We start from the raw sequence: 23,466 nt of genomic DNA, 5'->3' as shown, positions 1-23,466 counted from the left end.
CTCTGGAAACCGTGAATCTATTTTCAAACATCATGACGACACATCCGGTGGTTTGAGACATTTCTCTGAAGCGCGTGTGGTCGGACTGACATTAGAATTCATGGAGCCTGTAGCTTAATGAACGTAATAAACCCAGAGGAAGGTGACTTTCATCTTTTATTGGCAGCGACATCCATTCATCACGTCTCTGCAGAGAGAGAGAGCGGCTCTCCACTGAGGAACGAGTCTGTGACTTCAACCTTCAGGATCCGATCTGACAGGAACGTTCTCAAGCTGTCCTCAGACCTGCAGGTGGAATCCAGAGAACCGTCTCCAGAGCTTCTCCAGAGTTTGTGTTTCACAGCTGAACAACAGAGCACTTTACTTCCTTAATGTCGGCTAATGCGTAATCATGAACCTTTTCTAAGTGGAGCAGGAACAAGTCAGAAAACTAAGTACCAGCATATTTTCTTTTTGCACAGAACAACACAAACAGTTGAAATGTGTAGTTTTTATTTTCCAAAAACACTTCATGTACTTTAAGGAGCTGATGTGAAAACACATTTATACGTAGCGTTGATATTCGTGTCCGATCTTTAGAGCAGATTGATGGTTTGTGTTTTATACAAACCATCAAACTGCATCTGTGATGGATTGGATATGAACCCTGAGTTTATGGCTGTGATGCAACGACCTCTGCTGCCGACACATTAACGTGAAGACAGAGAAACACAGTCTGTGACGGCTCCGTCCATCACAGCTCTATCTCCATCCTCCTCCAGCTGCTGCTCCGTCACTCTGTCACAAACTGTTCAGAAAAGATTGTTCCTGAGGTAAATGTCATGGGGGGGGCAGACGGAAACTCCTGTTCACGCTCGGACACCTTTACTGAAAAGACCTTCACGTTAACAGACTCAGCAACAGACTCAGTAACAGTAGCTCCAGGTTAAAAACACAAAATACAAACACGTGTAATAAATCTGAGATGATCAGATTTAATAAACACCTCAACAGATCAGATGAGGTTATTATTCTATCTGAAAGAATCATGACTCATCCAGAAACTTGATTCAGTTTAATAGGAACCGAGCGGTCACACGTTCGTACGAAGGTTTGTTAGAAACAATGTTTGTTTTAATTGTCAGGATGAAACAAGCTGCTGCTGAAAACTATAATTTACACGTCATAAATGTGGTGAAATGCTTTAGAGAAGTTTCTGCTCCAACAATTAAAGTCCAGTCATTTATTTACCAGTTTTTTCTCAGACTCACTTGTGTTTCAGTGTCGATTCTCACAAACGTCACAACTCAACACAAACTGAAATGTCCTCGTCGGGAACATCTCTCAATAACTGTTGATTTCAAGAAGAATAAACAACAATCAACAGTTAAACCAGTGATTACACTTCATCATGTGTGCGTGTTCAAACAGTTGTTGTCAGGGACCGAGCAGGAAAGACTAGAGAGCCACAGGGTTTCTTGAAAAAAGGTTGTTTTTTAATTTGGTTTTTCTTAACAAAGTGCCAAAAGGATAAATTTCACAAATCGTCAATTTCTTACACTAGCCTCCTGTAACTGCTGGAGACCAGGTAACAGCATCACAAAAAAGAAAGACCCCACTCAACTGAGATGGGGGAACATATATGGTGGCGGGTCAAGCCACTCAAACTCAAAGAGGGGGATAGACTTAAACATACTAACATTGAAAACAAACTACAGCCACAATATAACCCCCAGTACAAGACCATATAATATTAACTAAGGGAAATTAACTAAATATAAATATCAAACAATAATCAAGGATTTAACAACTATAAATCAAGATAATGAAATGATGTCCTTCCCCATGATAACACGATACATGGTGCAGTCCAATTAGTACGCAACCCCATTGAAGGTTGCCTGCTGCAGCTGGGCCTCCTTTTGCTGAATGGCCAGATGACTCCAGCCACAACCCCCAGGAACTGGTAACTCAAAGAAAATGTAATTAATTATCACAGAAAGAAAATATTTAATAAATAAAAGTATGTTGTATGAAATCAAAATGTGTCCAGTTATTTAATAAATGAAGGGTGTAAAAAGAACTAAGCAAATTAGGACGTTACCACCATGTTACTGAGTCTCAGCATGTGTGGTCGCTGCATGGTGCGGCCATCACAGTTGTATATAATAACACTTATCACTGCCTGGAGGTAACTTCAGCTCTGTACGTGTGGAGCATCATAATATAATCCATATAATAATAATGAATCATATTTCTGTGTATTGAAAGTCATTAGTCTGAAATCAGGGTAAACAACCGATAAGCATGAGTCAGTGACCGAGCTGTGAACTGTCGACTCGTGTTCAGGTAATAAAACAGAAGCTGCTGCTTCTCCAGCGTCTGACTCACCAGCTCCGTCAGGAGGTTCATCAGAATCACACGTTTGATGCTGAGAGACGTCGGGTGAGATCTGTCACGACTCATGAGGTCACTACACTCAGTTTGACAACTTTCAGTTATTCTTCAGTTTAAGGTCTGGACTCAGTTTGAGATCAGGATTTAAAAGAAGAAGAAGAAGAAGGCGTCTCCTCTTCCTCCAGAAATGAAGCCAAAGGAGCTCAGATACAAACGCTGCCATCTAGTGGTGATTACGTCATTAGCAGCCAGAGCCTGTGCAGTGGTGATCGTGGGGTGGAGCCGAGATATCAAGGTCCCACCCACACACCTGTTCAACCAATCACGAGTCAGTCTCAGCTGTCAATCTTTATTCCTCTGTAGTTTATCACCAGGTTCTTTGTGTTTCTCACGTTTCCTGTGTTCGTCACATCTCGACGAACACAGAAGAAGAGACCAGCTCACAGCAGGAATCGAACCGTCGGCACTGTCCGCTCCTTTAAGTGACTCGTCCGGTGAAGGACAGGCTGTGAAGCTGGTTAGCTTCGTCCCGATCGCCGCGGAGGCGTCTAATGGATGTGACCGTTTAAAGGTCGTCTGACATCTTACTCCGAGCTTCTCAGAGAACACCTCACACGCAGACAGCTGACGTCCAGCATGAGTCCGCCCAGCGGGAGACAAACGCCCAGCGGGAGACAAACGCCCAGCGGGAGACAAACGGCTTCTCCACTAACACGCCACCGAACAAGTTCTTAGAATGCTAATCGCACTCACTGCATCACAGTCGGCCGCTGCTTCCAGAGAAACAGGAGAAACATCTGTAAACAGCAGGAAGCTTCAAGCTGCAGATGTTCAGGAGCTTCGAACCCAGCGACACGTCTTCACAGACACAATCACACGTTTAAAAAAGGATCAGTGTGTCAGACAGACGACTCTTTTGGAATGTGCACTTTTTATTTAAAAAGAGTGTAAATAACCATTTTAAATTAACCCCCGGGCTCCTGTGAGTCCCTCAGGAGAAGGTGGAGACCAAACATGGAGAAAGAAGAGGAAACATGAACCTCACTGTCGGACCTGGTTTTAAAGACGAGGTCGAGCAACATCCACTCGTTCTCTCCTCCTTCTCCTTCTGTTCCCTGAGATAAAAACTCAGATTACCTTCATGATGTCACAGATGCTCCGGTCGCCACGGTGACGACCTGAAAGAGCTGCTGGAGGCTCCAGATAATACAATTAGCTCTGTAACAGACCATAATATCATTACACGGAAACACAATGAGAAGGAACATTAAAGACTGAAGTCGTCACGATTTCATCTTTTTGTAATAAAATTGATTCGTTGGAGGAAACATAAAAATCCCTTTGTTATCCTGATGTTTTATAATGTAAAAGTTTAAGAGTTTTATTGTGTAACGACTTCACACATGTACACACTCTGACACACACACACATGTACACACTCTGACTCACACACACATGTACACACTCTGACTAACACACACATGTACACACTCTGACTCACACACACATGTACACACTCTGACACACACACACATGTACACACTCTGACTCACACACACATGTACACACTCTGACACACACACATGTACACACTCTGACACACACACATGTACACACTGTGATGACTCACACTCTCACATGGAGGTGCGACTCAGGAAGAAAATCCCTGAAAGTGACAGAAGGAATCAAACCTCAGGAGAGAAAACACGACTATTATTGTGTTTGTGTGTGTGTGTGTGGGGGGGGAGTTAGCTTAGCTTAGCATAAAAGATGTGAGACGCGGAGCTTCCTGTTTGATCTCTGCATTCGCTGAGCACAAATACAAAACGAAAAACAGCAGCTCCACATACTCGGAGGTGAAGTGAAGCCAGTAATCCATCACAACACCCAAGTTCACAACTTTTCAAAATAAAAGCTCTAATTCTGAGCATTATGAAGCATTGCAGAAGGAAAACGAACCTTGTGCCTTTACTTTGAAAACACTTTGGCAAACAGGAACTGATTCTATGGATGTTGTTGCCATGACGCAGATCAGCTCCTGTGAGTGAGAATAATATGAAATAAAATAATCACATTATAAAAATGATCAGCTGGATATTGACTCAGTTACTGTAGTGAGTCTGAGGACCTGATAGAAGACATGTGATCAGAACATTGTTTACATTACAGATTTTTGTCTTAATCTGCTTGATATCCGAATCTTGTCTCCATGGAAACGGAGTCGTGAGTCGCCCGGCGGTTTGACGTGGATCAGAGCAGACGTCAGGTTTGTCCTTTTGTCTGGTTGTGTCCCACCTGCAGCTCTGATGGACCGCGACCACGACCACGACACGACGGCGCCCACGCAGGAACAGGAACCCCGGGGCCCGGATGTCAGAGTGATGACACGAGTCTGTGAGGAACTGAGTCTGATCCCACTCGCACAACACCAACACAACAACCTCAGGTTCGCTTTGCATCAACAAACACAACTGTCGCCACCGCACATCAACGCAGGACAAGTTGTCATGGTGACAGCTTCTCACACCAAGCAGCTTCTACCCAGAATCCTTCAGGTCAAAGTGCGTCTCAGCTCCAGACAGGATATAAATAAACAGTGAGACGCTGAATCACTTCCTTCCTTCAGCTTCATGTGGAACACGTGTTCAGAGGCAAACTGAGGTTCTTCAGCCTGACACTTTGTTAAATCACCTGTTTTTACCCTAATTTACCCAGCATGCATTTCAGGACTCGTCCCTCCACCTCCAGCTAAACGCTCAGCTCCTCTCCGGCCTCCTCACGAGCTTCTACTGAGCTGAGAAGTTTGAGTTCTTCAGACGTCTGAAGGAAACCATCTCACGTGTGAATCACCTGAACTCGTCTGCTCATCACGAACAGTTCGAACAGTTCGTATTAAATCTCGTCTCGTTCGCTGATTTACAAACAACCGTCGTCGTCTTTTACAGTCGGATCCATAGACATATATAAGGTGTTTATATATAATATCTGTGGTCGGATCAACCTGAACGTGAACAAATCAAATCAAATATTCACAAAGCTGCATAATCGAGTTTCCTCTCCGAGACCGTGACGATCCAAGAGGCTTCGGGTTCAGTCGTGTGCAGGAGCCAAAGAATCCAGGAGGGAAACAAGTAGAAGGTCAACCCGTGGGCGGGGGGGCGAGCGAGGAGCTGAGCTTAATGTCACCCAACAGGCGCCCCAGGGGATTGTGGGAGTGTGAGTTTTGTTGAATCTGTGACCACAGGAGGGAGGAATGTATCTGATCCAACCTGTAGCTCCTGCTGTTCATCTGCTCAGCATCAGGAACATTTAACAAGCAGACAAGGTTCAGAGCCTCCAGGGGGCGGACCTATTACTATTCACTGTGACCTTTGACCTCTGAATGATTGAGTCTCATTACAAAGACAAACTTGAGATATCATGTGACAGCATGTTGAGGTCAAAGGTCACCGTGAGTCCAAGTGAAGAGATTTCTCTGGAGACGTTTGTTGAGACTAATTCTCTTCACGTCCTCGAGTCCAAGTGAAGGTTTGAGACGATGGAATCAAATCAGCTTTGTTCCTGAAGCTTTACTTTGGAATTCACTGTGACCTTTGACCCACAATCGAATCAGTTCATCCTTCAGTCAGATGGAAGGTTCACTCTTGAGATGTCTGGAGGTTTGTCTCCCGATGGTCGGGTCGTGGTCACGCTGCACACGTCTGTGAATCCGGTTCAGTTCAGACACGATGAGAAGATAACAGACCCCCTGCTGTTCTCTCAGGCTCCGTCACAAACCTGCAGACCACATGAAGACAAGAAATTAAATCCAGTAGATATAATGGTGAATAAACATGTGGACTTTGATAAATGTTTCTCTGATGAGATGTTTTAAATCCAGCAGAAGAGGAGGAGCTCCTCATCTCCTCACCTCCTCAATTCCTCCCCTCCTCATCTCCTCATCTCCTTCCCTCCTCATCTCCTTCTCTCCTCATCTCCTCATCTCCTTCCCTCCTCATCTCCTTCCCTCCTCATCTCCTCATCTCCTCATCTCCTCATCCCCTCATCTCCTTCCCTCCTCATCTCCTTCCCTCCTCATCTACTTCCCTCCTCATCTCCTCTCCTCCTCATCTCCTCTCCTCCTCACCTCCTCATCTCCTCATCTCCTCATCTCCTCATCTCCTCATCTCCTCATCCCCTCATCTCCTTCCCTCCTCATCTACTTCCCTCCTCCCGTCCTCCCCTCCTCCCCTCCTCATCCTCTCCATCCTGCTTCCTTTCTTCTCACCTCCTTCCCTCCTCACCTCCTCACCTCCTTCCCTCCTCTCCTCCTCATCTCCTCTCCTCCTCACCTCCTCATCTCCTCATCTCCTCATCTCCTCATCTCCTCATCTCCTCATCCCCTTCCCTCCTCATCTACTTCCCTCCTCCCGTCCTCCCCTCCTCCCCTCCTCATCCTCTCCATCCTGCTTCCTTTCTTCTCACCTCCTTCCCTCCTCACCTCCTCACCTCCTTCCCTCCTCACCTCCTCATCTCCTCCCCTCCTCACCTCCTCCCTTCCTCACCTCCTCCCCTCCTCCCTTCCTCCTCACCTCCTCAGCCTCTCCATCCCGCTCCCCTCCTCCTCACCTCCTTCCCTCCTCACCTCCTCATCTCCTCCCCTCCTCACCTCCTCCCCTCCTCCCTTCCTCCTCACCTCCTCAGCCTCTCCATCCTGCTCCCTTCCTCCTTCCCTACTCCCCTCCTCACCTCCTCACCTCCTCACCTCCTCACCTACTCCCCTCCTCACCTCCTCACCTCCTCCCTTCCTCCTCACCGTGAAGGCAGCACGAGCTCCGGGAGGATCTGTGTTTGTTTCACTTCATCATCGATAAATTACAATCAGCACAGATTCATCCTGTGTTTATCACGACCGGAGGTTTGAAGAGTTTCACCTCGAAAGACCAACGAGCTGCAGAAACACGAATGAAAAGCTCTGAGATCAGAAAACACATCAGCACAGACGGAGGAGAGAAATGAAACGACTGAAGGAAACTGCAGATCGTGTGTTTGTGTGGAAACAGAGACTCAGCCGCTCGGACACGTTTCCTCTCAAACAACAACGTCCTCACGGGAATAAAACCTCGGACCCGACAAACACCTGAGCTGCTCATCACGGAGAATCAGCCGCCGGACGCCAGAGCAGCCGGACGCCAGATCAAACACAGAGCGAGCGCCGCAGGTTGTTATTCTTCAATCAGACGAACACGACGCCATCACAGCTGGAGTCTCATCCTGCAGAGAGAGGACGAGAGGACGAGAGGGTCTCAGAGAGAGGACGAGGGTCTCAGAGGACAAGAAGCCCAGCCAAGACATTCTGACTCAACCAGAAAATAAACTCTACAGATTCTCTCTGTTGGACTTTAAAGCAGAAATTCAGATTCTACTTAAAATCTATTATCAACGAGCTTCTTTCATTTGTCTTATTTTACTTCTCAGTTTTCAGCTGAAAGTCTCAAACTGTGAGTTTTAAATGACCTCATCATCGTCTGAGTTTCTGCTTCTTGCTCCTTCTGCTCAGAGGATCCAGAGAACCTCCACAGGAGGCGGAGCCTGTAGAGCAGCAGGGGCGGAGCCTGTAGAGCAGCAGGAGGCGGGACATGACGTATAAAGATCAGTGTTGTTGTTTCCAGCTCCTCCACACGGCGTCGGCCTCATCACCAGAAGATCTGGAATCTCCTCGTGTTTCCAAGTGGACGTCTTCGTCTTCTACGTGTCCGGCTCCTCTTCTTCATCCTGAGATCTTTGAGTTCTTCAGGTTTCACGTCACGTGTTAGAAACTTGGCAATAAAATACTTCAGATTCTGATTCTGATTCTGATTCTGATTCTGAAACCTGGTCCACACGGTGAATCCTCTGTGGTCAAACTACCTGATGAACTCCTGTTTGCTGCTGCATGTGTTTGGATCTAAACTCCGTCAGAGTCTCCTTGTTTGAACCTGTTTGAAATCAGCTTTGTAACGTTTCCCACCCCCCCCCCCCCGGTCCAGGAGCCGAGCTGCTTCAGGCCGTAATAACTTGAATGAAGAGCCGAGCTAATTTTAAATCTCCCCCAGAATTTAAAATGGTACAAAATGAGCGTGTGGGGGGGGGGGGGGGGGGGGGGGTGACTGATGGAGGCCGAGACACAGAGACTATTTCTGGAAACACGAGTTCTCGCTCCTAAAAGTCGCCCGTGGGAATAAACCAGGGGGAGTCGAGGAATTGGTATTAACACACACACACACACACACACACACACACACACACACACACACACACACACACACACACACACACACACACACACACACACACACACACACACACACACACACACACACACACACACACACACACACACACACACCTGGGACTAGAGACCTGGGACTAGAGACCTGGGACCGGAGACCTGGGACTAGAGACCTGGGACTAGAGACCTGGGACTAGAGACCTGGGACTAGAGACCTGGGACCGGAGACCTGGGACTAGAGACCTGGGACTAGAGACCTGGGACCGGAGACCTGGGACTAGAGACCTGGGACCGGAGACCTGGGACTAGAGACCTGGGACTAGAGACCTGGGACTAGAGACCTGGGACTAGAGACCTGGGACCGGAGACCTGGGACCGGGGACCTGGGACTAGAGACCTGGGACTAGAGACCTGGGACCGGAGACCTGGGACTAGAGACCTGGGACTAGAGACCTGGGACTAGAGACCTGGGACCGGAGACCCGGGACCTGGGACTAGAGACCTGGGACTAGAGACCTGGGACTAGAGACCTGGGACCGGAGACCTGGGACCAGAGACCTGGGACTAGAGACCTGGGACTAGAGACCTGGGACCGGAGACCTGGGACCAGAGACCTGGGACTAGAGACCTGGGACTAGAGACCTGGGACCAGAGACCTGGGACCAGAGGAAGAGCAGCTGGGTGATCAGGTGCGTCTGATTAGAGTTCAGACAACTGACCGTCAAAATAAAAGCAGAAATAAAACCCCAGATCAAAGGTTCATTAAACTTGTTGCTCAAACGCTTTCGTTCGACTGAGGATTAGAAACAATTCAAAGGACAGAAGAGGATTTTCTCATAAATAACACAAAGCATACAGATTAAAACTCAACCCTCTGATGTCTCTGAAGCTCCAGCGTGGAGCAGTGAACCTTCACTCTCTGGTCTCACCTGCAGATGTTTAAAAAGTCGTTGCTGTTTTCTGAAAATGTTCAAATTTACATTTTCTGTGTAATAATAATAAAATCATGTTTTTCAGTTTGGACATTGACGACATTTCAAGGCTGTAAAAATACTCGTTCATGTTTATGTATGAAGAGGTTTATGTTCCAGCAGCATGAGTCATCAGGGGGAGAGAGAGAGAGAGAGAGAAAGAGAGAGAGAGCGATAATTCACCTCTCTCTCTTTCTCTCTCTCTCTCTCTTTCTCCCTCTTTCCTCTGAACAAACTGGAACCTTTGAGTTATTTTCTTATTTTCCTCCCCAGCTCGGTGAGGCAGAACTCACCTTTAGCTGAAGCTTATCAACCTGAGGCAGCCGCTGAGCCCATCCACTGCAGGAGCTCTCACGGTCTGCAGGGGGCGCTGCTGAGGGGGGGGGGCTCCCTGATGGAGACACAGGGGAGAAGAAGCTCGAGAGTCAGAACCTTCTTCTGCTGCAGCGACTCCAGCTGAGACGTGATGAAACGTGTCGTCTTTCTTTCTTCTGACCGGACGATCAAAGATGTTCATCGTGTGTCAGGAGAGAAGAACCTCAGAGCTGTGTGTGTGTCTGTGTGTGTGTGTGTGTCTGTGCATGTGAGTGTGTGTGTCTGTGCATGTGAGTGTGTGTGTCTGTGAGTGTGTGTGTGTGTGTCTGTGTGTGTGTGTGTGTGTCGTTAAGACTTCGAGAGACTTAAGCACAACAGGAAGTCGTCTGAAGACTAACCCTCAGCTCATGGGTCAGATCAGCAGTCAGAGGCTCCGCCCACACGGACACACCTGAACAGGTCACATGACCGATCACATGACCGACCACATGCTCTGGAGATCGAATGAAACACAAACTACACACTCGTTGTTCTCTGCGTTTATTTTTTTTGTCCTTTGTCGTACTCGTCGAGGAGCATAAATATTTTACAGTCAGAACATCTGTTTGGTTATTTACAAGATTTAATAAATGACAAACAACTCACAATGTCGGCTTGTGTTTGGAGCGCTGCAGGAAGAGGAGGCAGTTGGGGGGGGGGGGGGGGCAGACTGTGACACGATGGCAAAGTGAGATGAGACTAAAGGAAATATAAATACACAGACACAACATCCAGACTCGTTTAAACCTGGAGCTTCGACAGGAACAACTTCCTCTGAACTCTGAACTCTGAGCATCACACGTCCTGTCAGCTTCTCTTCAGCAGGACACGCCCACAACCAAGTGGGCGTGGCTCCTCAGAGACGTGCAGTTCATCACAGCGAGCTAACAAAGCTAACGACTGCTCGACTCGGGGACACAGACACAGTTCATGCATTTAAAAAGCCGAGGCGGCACAGGAGCGTTTGGTAAGAGACGCAGCGGAGCAGGAATCGAACCTGCGAGTCCAGAGAGGGGGGGGAACAGTCTTCATGCATCAGAGGATTTGGGAGTTAACTCGATGTGATAACAGCCTGAACCTCCTCAAAGTCGACTCTGAATCCAGTGTGGTTATTTAGACAGAAACTCTGACGTAGATACAATCAAAAGACAGACACCAGGGGGCGCAACACACACAACAACCACATCGGCCGGATGGATCGCCCCCTGGTGTCTGGCTGCAGTAGGTCAGAAACCACCTCTGCTCCATGTTAGCGGAATCTGATCTGAGCATCTCGTCTCCTCCGAGGTGAAGAAACGTCACAATGTCTGAACGACAACTGAAGCAAAGCTGGTGTCGTGATAAAAGCAGTAAAAGTCGTATTGAGATGAGCGAGTGCTTCTTTATTCTCTTACATTCTCAGACACCACACAGAGAGAGAGAGAGAGAGAGAGAGAGAGAGAGAGAGAGAGAGAGAGAGAGAGAGAGAGACACTCATGCAACACCAGGACACTAACGTCTGTTCTCCCGAAGCCTTTCCAGTCTTTTCTCAATCAGATGTAACAGCAGCTTTCTGCAGCACTTCCATCACTGGACACAAAACACTGAGTCTGAAATCAAAGATCAATCTGAGTGAACCATTCGACGAGTGTGGGGGGGGGGGGGCGGGGTGCGTGAAGCAGAGATCGGGGGGGTGAAGGTTTGTGCGTAACGACTCAAGTGCAACATGAGTTAAACCAGGAAGAGAAACGTGTCCGAGCGGAGTTCTGCCATCGTGCCGGAGTCAGGAAGAATCATAACCGTCTCCTGGGTCGGAGTGGGGGGGGGTCGGAGTGGGGGGGTGTCCCGGGGGAGGAGACAGAGGGAAGTAAGTGGGGGGGGGGCGTCCTGGTTTATTAGATGGGCAGCTGGAAGGTGATGTCCACCTGAGCTTCTTTAGCCAGGGACACGATTGCAGAAAGCTTCACAACCTGAGGAGAAGAAGAAGAAGAAGAAGAAGAAGAAGAAGAAGAAGAAGAAGAAGAAGAAGAAGAAGAAGAAGAAGAAGAAGAAGAAGAAGAAGAAGAAGAAGAAGAAGAAGAAGAAGAAGAAACGCTGAGTCAGCTCATCTCATGTCATTATTACAATCAGTTCATTCAGCTGAACTATTAAAATCTATACACATTTATATTAACCAGATTTTTGTTTATATTTCATGAATATTGTTTTGTTTTTTTTATGCTTTTATTGTGAAGGACTGTGGTAACTTCTGTGTAAATCAATCTTTACTTGTTCTCTGTTCCAGACGTGAATATTAATACACAGGATATTTCTGGTAAAGTTCGTACAGACGACGTCGACCTTTTCAGAATCAGTTTCCTAATCGACTTCTGAACTTTGCTGAGTCGTGTCGTTCATCACACTGAAGAGACTCCGCCTCCGTTACATCACTGTCACAGCTCGGCTCTTTTATTCATTACAGGGTTTTAGTGTTAGTGTGTCTATACATGCGTGTGTGTGTGTGTGTGTGTGAGTCTGTGTGTGTCTATGTGTGTGTGTGTGTGTGTGTGTGTGTGTGTGAGTCTGTGTGTGTGTGTGTGTGTGTACCATTCTGGCCGCCTCGTCCAGGTCGTCGCAGGCGAGGATCTTCAGTGGACTGGCAGCGATCAGAGCTTTAGCATCGTCCACTCTCGTTCCTAAAAGACAAAACACAGATTTTAGATTTCAAGTCTTTTATCAGCTTGAAAGAAACCGTTTGAATTTCACACGAAATCTCCCGATAGGAACGAACCACTGAAACCAAACCATGTCTCCTTTAAGAGGAGGTGCAGAGGAGCAGAACGGAGAGCCGACTCCCTGAGGAGAGCGTCGGCTCCGTTTAGCCTCCAAACACAAACAACAACACGTCTGGGCTCCAACATTTAACACGTCTAACAGCAGCTCGAGTACATGGAGCCAAAGAATCCGCTATAAAGGCCCGGGAACCGCTCCTAACTGTCCTCCGTGCGCTTCAACTGTCATATGTGATTCAGGTTTCTTTAGGAAGCTGGATCCGGGATGTGGGTGGTTTGTGTTTGGGGTAGTTTTATTTTATTTTATTCATTTATGTTATTTTATTTTATTTCCCTGTGATTTTCTTACATACATGTGTTATTGTTTTTGTATTAATGACCTATTGTATATTTGTGTTTGTTTATTTAATATTTTCATATATATATATATATTTTTTCTATTTTATTATTTGACTTATTCCTAGTTATTATTTTTCCTTTATTGTTTACCTTTGTGTGTCTATATACATGGACAGGTATGAGTACATGTGAATATATATTTTGTTATTGATTACTGTAACATTGATCTGTACCTTGCTACATTTCTCAGTAAAATAAAAAGTTGATCACAAAAAAAAACATTTCTAACAGCGATGGATTCAGTTCTGAAGGAAGTCGATTAAAAACCTTTTCATCAGCAGGAGAAACGTCCACATGTTTAAAAACACAATAATCTACCGTTCACTTGGATTCACGTTTCCAGGTCTTTGGAGTAAGACACTGAACTCCCCCCCCCATGTTGTTAGTATGTGTTACTGTGTGTGTGTGTGTGTGTGTGTGTGTGTGTGTGTGTCTGCTTGTGTGTCTGCTTCCACCTCCCAACGAACAGGATCCACCCGTGGGACCGGATCCTGTCCTCAGGGGGTCCTGCACCGGGTCCTGATCCGGGTCCTACCTTGTAACCGGACCACGATGGGGATCTTCAGCTCCAGGTCGTTCACAGCCATGATGATGCCCTGAGCGATGACATCACACCTCATGATGCCTCCGAAGATGTTGACCATGATGGCCTGGACCTGTCACCGGCCACAACGCACACAATTAAAACCTGACATTCAGCTGACATTATGCTATGCTAACATAATGCTAACATTAGAGCATCAGCAGCAGCAGGCGTGTTCTTACCTTCCGGTCAGACGTGATGAGTTTGAACGCCTCGGTCACCTGATGAGCTGTGGCTCCGCCTCCCACATCCAGGAAGTTGGCTGGAGTTCCGCCATGCAGCTTGATGATGTCCATGGTGGCCATGGCCAGACCGGCTCCGTTCACTGGACAGAAGAAAGGTCAGAGGTTGATTTAAATATGATGTGAAACAGTGAATAAAGATGGACAACGTCTCCACCAGCTGCAAAATGGACGTCTCTGCTACACACGCTCGACCAATCAGGAGACAGTACAGCCGTCAATCATCAACTTTGAGGTTTTCATATCATTAAATAACTAATTAACACCACATTTTATTCATATGTCATTTTTATGTATGTTTTGTTTGGTCCAAGTCCCATCTGTTAACATGGAGGAGACAAGTCTTTGAGCGTTACTGCAGCCAGACACCAGGGGGCGATGGAGACATTGGGCTCGGTGGTGTCGGCGCTCACTGACCCAGGCAGCCGATGGTCCCGTCCAGGCCGATGTAGTTCAGGTCGGCCTTGGCGGCCTGCCGGTCCCGGGGGTCCTCCTGGCTCCAGTCCTGCATGGCGAACACCTTCTTCTGACGGAACTCAGCGTTGGAGTCGAAGTTGATTTTGGCGTCCATGCACATCACTGTTGACAAAGAGACACGAGAGTCAACAGAAGAAGATTCACTTCCAGACGCCATCTGCTGAGTCAGATTCTCCTTCTCTGTCCAACTGGATGAGTTTCACTGTTTCATCACAAGTTCAGACGTCTCAGGATTTAATCAGATTTTCAATCCCCGGCTACAGATGCTGACTCTCTCTCTCTCTCACTCCACTGAACCAACAATCAACTTCATTGCTCAAGGGCACTTGAACAACAAGTGAGGAGACAGAGAGAGTCCGGCTCCGACTGACGGTCACTGATTCATCAGAGTGACAGGAAGTCCTCACAGATATATGTCATGTGATCTATGTCCAGGTCAAAACATCTGCTGTCATAGTTTGAGTTTATGGAGATGCTCTGTGTCATCGATCATTTTATTCAAATTAAAGATTGTTCATGACCGGACAAGTTCTTCCTTAAGTCACACGTCTCCCAGGCTGCGTTGAACGTGTCACATTTACTGGTTTTTAATGAAGGAACTCGACCAAACGGAGTCAAAATATAATATATCTCCACTTAAAGTAAGTCTGCAGAAAATGAATGCAAGTAAATGTAATGTCTTCAGAAGTCATGGTGTACATTAACTGGTTTTTAATGAAGGATCTCGACCAAACGGAATCAAAGTACCAGCAACAGAAAAGATTATGTTCAGAGTTAAACCAGGTTTTAATATAAATATATAAAAACTAGAGCTGTCAAACGATCAAAATATTTAATCGCGATTAATCGCATTTTGTCATAGTTAACTCGCGATTAATCGCAATTAATCGCAAATTTGTATCTATTCTGAATGTTCCTTCATTTATTATTTTTCCATAATTCTACTTTCGTTTTAATGCTCTTATCAACATGGAAAAGTGGATTGGCTTGCTTTATGCAAATGTTTTATATTATTGAAAAACAACATTGCCAAACAGGGCGGTACAAAATAAAATTATAAAGTGCACATTTCAGGTAAACAAGGACTCAGCCTATAGTGCAGTTAAACCATGGCTTAATATTTTCTTTTTTTCAAGTTTGCTGTGAACATAGCAGTCAGTCCTCTTATTTCAGAAACAATGAACCATAACAGTTAGGTTACCAATAAAAGGTAAGCCTACTACTTCTTTGCTTTAAGCTAGCTACTCAAACAGACAAGCAACAAAATAACAAACAAACAAAATACACAGGCAGGTGTCGGCCTACTTTGAAATAAATGAAACACAGAACTTTGTAGGGCTATTTGAGTCCTCCCCATATTTGTGGAAAATGTATGAAATAAGAAGTACCCTATTTTTAAATAAATAAAAACATATAGCTGCAGCCTAATAGTGTAAAGGACTAGGTTTATGTTTATGTTTGGTTTTGACGTATGTTCATTAAAACACTGTGTTGAAGGAGCGTTCTGATGTCCGAGGGTCAGTGAAGGCGTCTGGGTGGGACATGTGACTGTTTGGACCAATAGGATGGTTGCTTTGGGATCGGGGCCATGTCTCTGATCGGGGCTCAATGAGGAAGTGAAGTGTTGTTGATGTGCGCGAGTGACGGATTTTTTTTTTTTTTTTTTAAATAAAAAAAACAATCGACACTTAGCCTGGCGGGGGGGGGGAAGCCTGGCGGCCCGCCAGGCCTATACAGCACTGGGGGAAACCCTGAATACCTAAAGTAAAGCTGCAAAAAATGAATGCAAGTAAATCTGATGTCCTCAGAAGTCATGATGTGTGTGTGTCTTTGTTTGTGTGTGTGTATGAGTGTGTGTGTGTGTGTGTATGAGTGTGTGTGTGTACCGATGCCAGAAGAGTCCTCCACCATGGGGTTGATCTCCAACATGGAGGCGTCGTACTTCATGAACACGTTGTAGAGTTTCATCATGTCCACCGCCGCCATGTCCACCAGCGCCGGGGGGAAGCCCATCTTCTCAGCCACCTGCGGCGCCACAAGAAACATGACATCACACATCGTCATCCAATCAGCAGCAACACGCACAAATCCACCCAGACTCCGGTCAGCTGAGGAATCAACCTGTGATCATGTGACTGTGCAGAACAGAGGAATCTCTCATTTTAGCCTCTCTCAGCTCATTGTCTTGTTTTCCTGAACCACAGCTTGTGACTCTGAATATTCCATATGGACAAAATATGAATATTCATATTTAAAAATGGGCTTAATTCTAAGTTGATAACTACACAGGTTTGATTGAGTTTTGTGATATTCTTGACCAGGATCCTGAAGGTCACATGTGTAAGTGTTCTCAGGCTGGTGGAGCTTTGAGTCTGGAGAGAGAAGCAGCTTCTTCGTGTCTCGCTGGAAACAGAGTTTTACAAACACAAATAAAGAACGGATTGAGGAGCGGCTGCAGCTCCTCAGAGAGTCGAGCTCTCAGCAGCTGGTCTGTGGAACACTCACTCTGCTCTCACTATGACAACCAGCAAGTTCAATATCCAGAGCAGACCAAGAGAAGACAAAACAAACACCAGTCAACACAAGCACCTAGAATAGGACTCTGCGACTTCTGTTCCCTGCAGACTCTGAGTCACTGCTTCTACATTTCATGCGTCATGATTTACGTTTTGATAGATTCAGAGAAATCATGATAGTTCATAATTAACAGTTTCACCTTCAGATGAAAAGAAGATTGATGAATAAATACAATTTTAAAAAACTGTATAAACTCCTTCAAATGGATTCACATGGATTCAGTAGAGTCCTCTGCCTTTAAGTCACTTTTAATACTGAAATATATTTAAATATACTTAATTTTACTAGTTATTGGTACTTTTACTTAATTACAAAGTCTGGAGTACTTCCTCCTGTGTAGGTGTAAAGATACTTGTTGACTTGTGTGTTTTTCTGGTCAGACTGTGATTCAGTTTTATTGCAACTATCTCTTGTTATATATAAATCTGTCCTCTGGTACGTCCTGTTGTGTCAGTTTTGAGTTTATAGAATGTTTAGTTTTATTGATCTGTCCTGGATTCATCCTGAAGTTTAAGTTTCTGGTTATGATCTCACTTTATATAAATAAACTGTGCACCTGTCTGTGCTTCAGAGCTCCTTCTGAAACGTCAGAAAATCCACGTTGTAAAATATGTGAATTGTTGATGAATCGTTTCACTTAAATAACATCAACATTATTCTTTTGGATCCAGGAAGCGACCGGTGGGAGACGTCGGACTTCCTCCGTCCTGAGACCGTGTCTTGTTTAGAAAACACCTTCCTCCCCCAGTGAGTTATTGATCTCACCTTCACAGCCTGCTCCATCTTGATTCCTTCCACGATGTCGATGGGCTCCTTCACGATGGCGTCTGGATTCTCTGCTGCGACGTCTTCGATGTTCACGCCTCCCTGCGAGCTGCCAATCAGGACCGGGCCCTGTGCGACAAAACAACCACAGACAAGAACTTTCAAACTCAGAGTCTGTGTCACACTGAGGAAGCAGAAGTTCTGATACACCACACTGTCGTTTTTATGGCTCAAGATGATTTCAATTATTATGAATTTAACCAGTGTCGTGACCATCACTTTCACAGAAAGATTAAAACCTCCACAGCTCTGTTCTCATTACTGTAGAATCTGTTCCACAGGTGATAAATAACGTTTATAATTCTGACATTAGACCAATGAAATCTGCAGGAACAGACATCAGCTCTGAGACTGTGCTGCCACCTGCTGGACAGATTCAGAATCACAGATTCAATCTGTACATTTTCTAGTGTGACTTGATTTTATCAGCAAGATGAATGAAAATCATCTCATCTGTGGATTCATGTTATTTATTGTTTTGATGATTAAAGGTAAAAATTAATCATTAGAGTTTGAAAAAAATCCAAAGAGAACAAGTGAAATGTTCTAACTAATAATATTAGAAACATGTCAGACCAGTGTGCGTGTGTGTGTGTGTGTGTCTGTCTCTGTGTGTGTGTGCGCCCTCTGACCTGGAACGACCTCTCCATGGTGATGGCGAAGTAGTACTCTCTGCGTGGATACCTGCGCTCGCAGATGAACACCTGGTTGCAGATCCGACCCGCCTCCCCGGTCTGCTTGGTGTACAGCTTTCGGCCAATCATCTGAGAGGAAATATCACGGGCCTCCTCGGGACTGAAGAGGAGGAAGAGGAGGAAGAGGAGGAGGAGGAGGAAGAGGAGGAAGAGGAGGAAGAGGAAGGGGGAGATTACACTGGGTTCACAATGTAAAACCTGTTTAATATCACACTGAATTATAATTTGTGTGTTTGTCAGCATCAGATTTGTGTCTGATACGCTGAGTCACTTACGAGTAGACGATCTTCACTCCTCCCTTCAGTCCGCCCTCGAACGTCCCCTTCCCTCGGCCCCCGGCCAGAACCTGAGCTTTCACCACCAGGTCCTTCGAACCTGAGACAGACACACACACACACAACGGTTAACTGAAGCAGACACAAACTGAGACAGACACAAACTGAGAGAGACACAAACTGACACAGACACAAACTGAGACAAACACAAACTGAGACAGACACAAACTGAGACACACACAAACCGAGACAAACACAAACTGAGACAAACACAAACTGAGACAAACACAAACTGAGACAAACACAAACTGAGACAGAAAACAAACTGAGACAGACACACACACATACAACAGTTAACTGAGGCAGACACAAACTGAGACAAACACAAACTGAGACAGACACAAACTGAGACAAACACAAACTGAGACAGACACAAACTGAGACAAACACAAACTGAGACAGAACGAAACTGAGACACACTCAAACTGAGACAGACACAAACTGAGACAAACACAAACTGAGACAAACACAAACTGAGACAAACACAAACTGAGACAAACTGAGACAAACACAAACTGAGACAAACACAAACTGAGACAAACACAAACTGAGACAGAGTCAAACTGAGACAGACACAAACTGAGACAAACACAAACTGAGACAGAACGAAACTGAGACACACTCAAACTGAGACAGACACAAACTGAGACAAACACAAACTGAGACAAACACAAACTGAGACAAACACAAACTGAGACAAACACAAACTGAGACAAACTGAGACAAACACAAACTGAGGCAGACACAAACTGAGACACACACAAACTGAGACAGAACGAAACTGAGACACACTCAAACTGAGACAGACACAAACTGAGACAGACACAAACTGAGACAAACACAAACTGAGACAGAACGAAACTGAGACACACTCAAACTGAGACAGACACAAACTGAGACACACACAAACTGAGACACACACAAACTGAGACACACAAACTGAGACAAACACACACTGAGACAGACACACACTGAGACGGCTGATTGTCCTCGTTGGTCTCTCAGTCTTTATTCAACGATCAAAGCTTCAGACTCTCCGCAGCTCATTCTCACTTCAGGCCCGTGTTGTCAGCATTAATTGGACTCGCTTCATTAACATTAATGTGGATTCTCTCCTCAGCAGCTGATCCCAGATCTGAACTGAACCTTTGAATCTCACTTGAGGAGAAGTGAAGCTAATGAGACTCAATGAGGAACCTGACTCAGGAAACCCTGTCAGACACCGACTGACCACAGGGGACACGAGCTACTGTCCATTAGTGAGAGAGGAGACGCTGCCGAGACGGAGACTGAATACTGAGCAGGACGAGACGTTGGAGTGAGACAGACGGGGGGGCTGAGACAGACGGGTTGGGGGGGGATTTAAAGGAACATTTCTTTTATTTTGGAGAAGAGCGTCGCCTGTTACACGACAACTTCCTCCTGTTGCAGAAATATGAAAGTCAAGTGTCAACTGATCCCAGTGAAGTTAGAGGACGCTATCTTTAGACTGTGTGAATGTCTCTGCACATACACACCAGCCTTTGCTTCAGCTATTTAAAACACACACACACACACACACACACACTCACACACGTCCTTGAACACCACTGCACTGGGACTGGGTCGGTGTCAGTATTGTTTGATTTGAGTTCTTTTTCCTTTTTATAAGGTGTAAAGTTACACCAGAAACAGATGTGTGTTGAATTGTGTGTTAATTAAGTCGTCTCTCTGTCTGACCACGACCTGGTGTGTGTCTCGTGTGGGCGGAGCCTCTTACCCAGCTGCTTGGCGACGGCGTAGGCCTCCTCCGAGGAGCTGGCCACCATGCCCTCGGGCACGGAGATGCCGGCCTCCTTCAGCAGCCCGATGCTCATGTACTCGTGGAGGGATAGGTTCCTCTGCTGCTGCTGCAGGTGGGGGGGGTGCTGCTGGGACACGTGTCCTCCGAACAGACCTGAGGAGCCACCGAGGACCTGAGGAGGAGGAGGAGGAGGAGGAGGAGGAGGAGGAGGAGGAGGTGTTACAGAACCACAGTCTTCATCACAGGTTAAATCAGCTGAGGAGGAACCGAGGAGAAGAGACCGAGCGTTACTTCACCTTTTCATTCACTTTATATTTGTTATTACACTTTTATAAGGAAATTAAAACCAGAGTCTGAAAGATTCGGATTCTGACGGAACATTTTCTGATGCTGATAATCAAAATGTGGATGACGGACGGAGAAACGTGTCACAACAAACGCAACAGAGGGAACTTGAGGAGGGAAATGAAACTAAGATGGAAATTCAAGTGTTTCCACACTTACAAAGACACACACACACACACACACAGACACACACACACACACACACAAATCTATACCTCTGACTCTACACTCATGTGGTGTATTGTTATATACAACCACAACCACACAACGTCTACTCAGAACTTGTTTGTCTAGTCGATCTTTCTTCTCTATTTCTTTATAAAGGATTAATAAAGGATCCAGGGCCGGCACCAGCCTTTATGGGGCCCTAAGCAGAATGTGACTCGAGGGGCCCCACTGCCGACAGCACTGATACTTCAGTTCCATCACGTTTGGTGGAAGAGGAGCAGAGATTAATGTTCATATGTCAACATATAGTTCAAATAACTTTGAGTTTCTATCTTTGATGAAGAATCATGTCAGATTTTTTGTATTTTTACATTTCTGACTCAGTTTCAGGACTTTCATCTTCTACTGTGGTTTCCTGACAGAAGCTCATTGGCTGAGGTTTCACAGAGTTCAGAGACGTGGACGTTCTGAAGACGGACATGAAGACACTGGAGGAACGTCCCCTCTGCAGCTCTGAGGGATCACGGCTCTGGTTGGTGACTTCACTCAAGATGGCTGCTGAGAGGAGCTCTACTGTCACTCACACATTATCAGTAATAATCATATTATTATTAATGAGAAATTATAGAGCACTGTTAACACAGAGTACAAAGTGCTACACAACAGAAAACAAGTGGTTTACATACAGAGGAAGGTCATGAATAATAATAATAATAATAATAATAATAATAATTGTGTGAGTGTTGCTGTGACATGATACAAAGTAAGGTTATTAGATAAAGAACCTTCCATTCACAGGAGACTGAATAATGTAAAGAACCTTGAGATAATCTATATTTATTGTATATTATGATTTACATTATACAATTAAATCAAATGAGTGTGTTGACATGAATGTATGATAATAAATTGTATATTAAATCAGAGCTGAACACGTCAGACTCTTTATTAGATTCCTGCTCTGACTCGTCTCCTGATCAACACTTTGTGTCCCTCAGCAGGACAACATGTCCCCGGTGTCCCCCCGGTGCCCTCTGGTGTCCCCCCGGTGCCCCCTGGTGTCCCCCCGGTGTCCCCCCGGTGTCCCGGCCTGTCTCTGCGGGACAGCGGGAGTCCTCAGCCCGAGGACACGGAGGGACAGGTGTCGCAGGGAGCTCCGGGTGGAGGTCACGGAGCCGCAGCCCGGACTCGGCTCCAGACACCCGGGTCCCGATGACCCCGGGCCGGCCCTGGAGGAGCGAGGCCCGGCTGGAGGTCAGCGGGCTGCTGCTGTGAGTCTCCCGGGCACCGAGGCTCTGACAGCCCGGGAGACTCCCAGCAGCAGCCGCTAGCATTCCCTGCTACTTAGCATGTTAGCATGTTAGCTTGTAGCCACAACACTGGAGCCCAGTGAAAGTCAAACCGGAGCCCGACACTTCCCCCGGGCCTGCGGCCGACAGAGCAGCCGCAGCGGGGCCGCACTCCCCGGCTCCCCGGGCCCGGAGCCTCCCGCCCCGGGCCGGACACACACTCACCCTGGACGCGGAGCTGAGGCCGCCCCGGGCCCCGGAGCTCCTCAGGCTGGACGTCAAGCGGCCGCAGATCAGGGACGTCGCCATGTTTCCTCTGTGTGGGGAAATGCTGCGCATGCGCCGTGAACCCGCCGGAGTTACCGCGCTGCGTTCACGAGCTGCCGGGAAGCGCCTTCAAAATAAAACCTCCGAGGAAACATGGGTTGTTGATGCTTTTACTCTCGTACACGTTTTCTTTCTCCTTTGCTGATATTTGTAAAATGAATTCCAGATATTTGTTGATAAGTAACAACGTTCATTTGTTAATGACTAAGATCCTCCTGTGTCTGATAAGAGGGTCTTCATAACATCATGGTCTAAAACAGGAAGATAAAGTGATGCATTCCCAGTGTCCATGATCACACTGGTGCACAGGCTGGGAGTTTACACAGGGACCCTGAACGCAGCACGGTCAGTGTTAAAGTAAAAATAGCCTCTGACCTTTAACCTGCAGTAACAGGAGCACTCATATATATATATTAATAATAAATTGACCTTCCTGGCCTCAGACAGTCTTTGGTATAGAACCATGTGACATGTTCAGCCTGGGGCCTGATGAGCTCTGATCAATAATCAACCAGATCATCTTCAGTCGAGTTCATACATGAATTATTCTCTGAGAAATCAATTAGAAAATGTAAAAAATGTAAAATGTTCCAATTTTACATTATTAAATCCCCTTCTCTTCTCTCTGGATAAACAGAACAGGTCATGGGTTCAACCTCTGTCATTATTAAACTCCTGAGTCCTGTCTGGTGTCTGGTGAAGTAATACAGCTGCCATCTC

At 46.1% G+C, this 23,466-nt stretch overlaps 1 protein-coding gene across 1 annotated transcript; it reads right to left on the bottom strand.

The window, feature by feature from the left end:
• Positions 1-11,788: 11,788 nt before the first annotated feature.
• On the bottom strand, positions 11,789-22,731 carry sucla2 (succinate-CoA ligase ADP-forming subunit beta). The gene is made up of 11 exons (XM_061088422.1): positions 22,645-22,731; positions 20,594-20,789; positions 18,775-18,874; positions 18,437-18,599; positions 17,745-17,873; positions 16,289-16,427; positions 14,343-14,504; positions 13,866-14,008; positions 13,636-13,756; positions 12,517-12,605; positions 11,789-11,900 (listed from the first exon to the last, which is right to left on the bottom strand). Exons 1-11 carry the CDS (start codon positions 22,726-22,728, stop codon positions 11,826-11,828), a joined length of 1,401 nt encoding a protein of 466 aa, XP_060944405.1. The 5' UTR covers positions 22,729-22,731; the 3' UTR covers positions 11,789-11,825.
• Between the last annotated feature and the right edge of the window lie 735 nt (positions 22,732-23,466).

This window comes from Limanda limanda, chromosome 16, assembly GCF_963576545.1.
Source record: "Limanda limanda chromosome 16, fLimLim1.1, whole genome shotgun sequence".
Taxonomy (NCBI): domain Eukaryota; kingdom Metazoa; phylum Chordata; class Actinopteri; order Pleuronectiformes; family Pleuronectidae; genus Limanda; species Limanda limanda.
The sequence above is the reverse complement of the archived record's forward strand: the minus strand, read 5'-3'. Positions and strand labels throughout refer to the sequence as shown.

What these genes read in the sequence shown, in the direction of transcription:
- sucla2 (XM_061088422.1), bottom strand. Translation starts at nt 22,728, where the DNA reads ATGGCGACGTCCCTGATCTGCGGCCGCTTGACGTCCAGCCTGAGGAGC. An exon ending in GGAGGACTCTTCTGGCATCG is followed by an intron (nt 14,505 to 16,288) that starts GTACACACACAC and finishes CTTTGTCAACAG; the next exon opens with TGATGTGCATGGACGCCAAA. An exon ending in CATCGTGGTCCGGTTACAAG is followed by an intron (nt 12,606 to 13,635) that starts GTAGGACCCGGA and finishes TTTGTCTTTTAG; the next exon opens with GAACGAGAGTGGACGATGCT.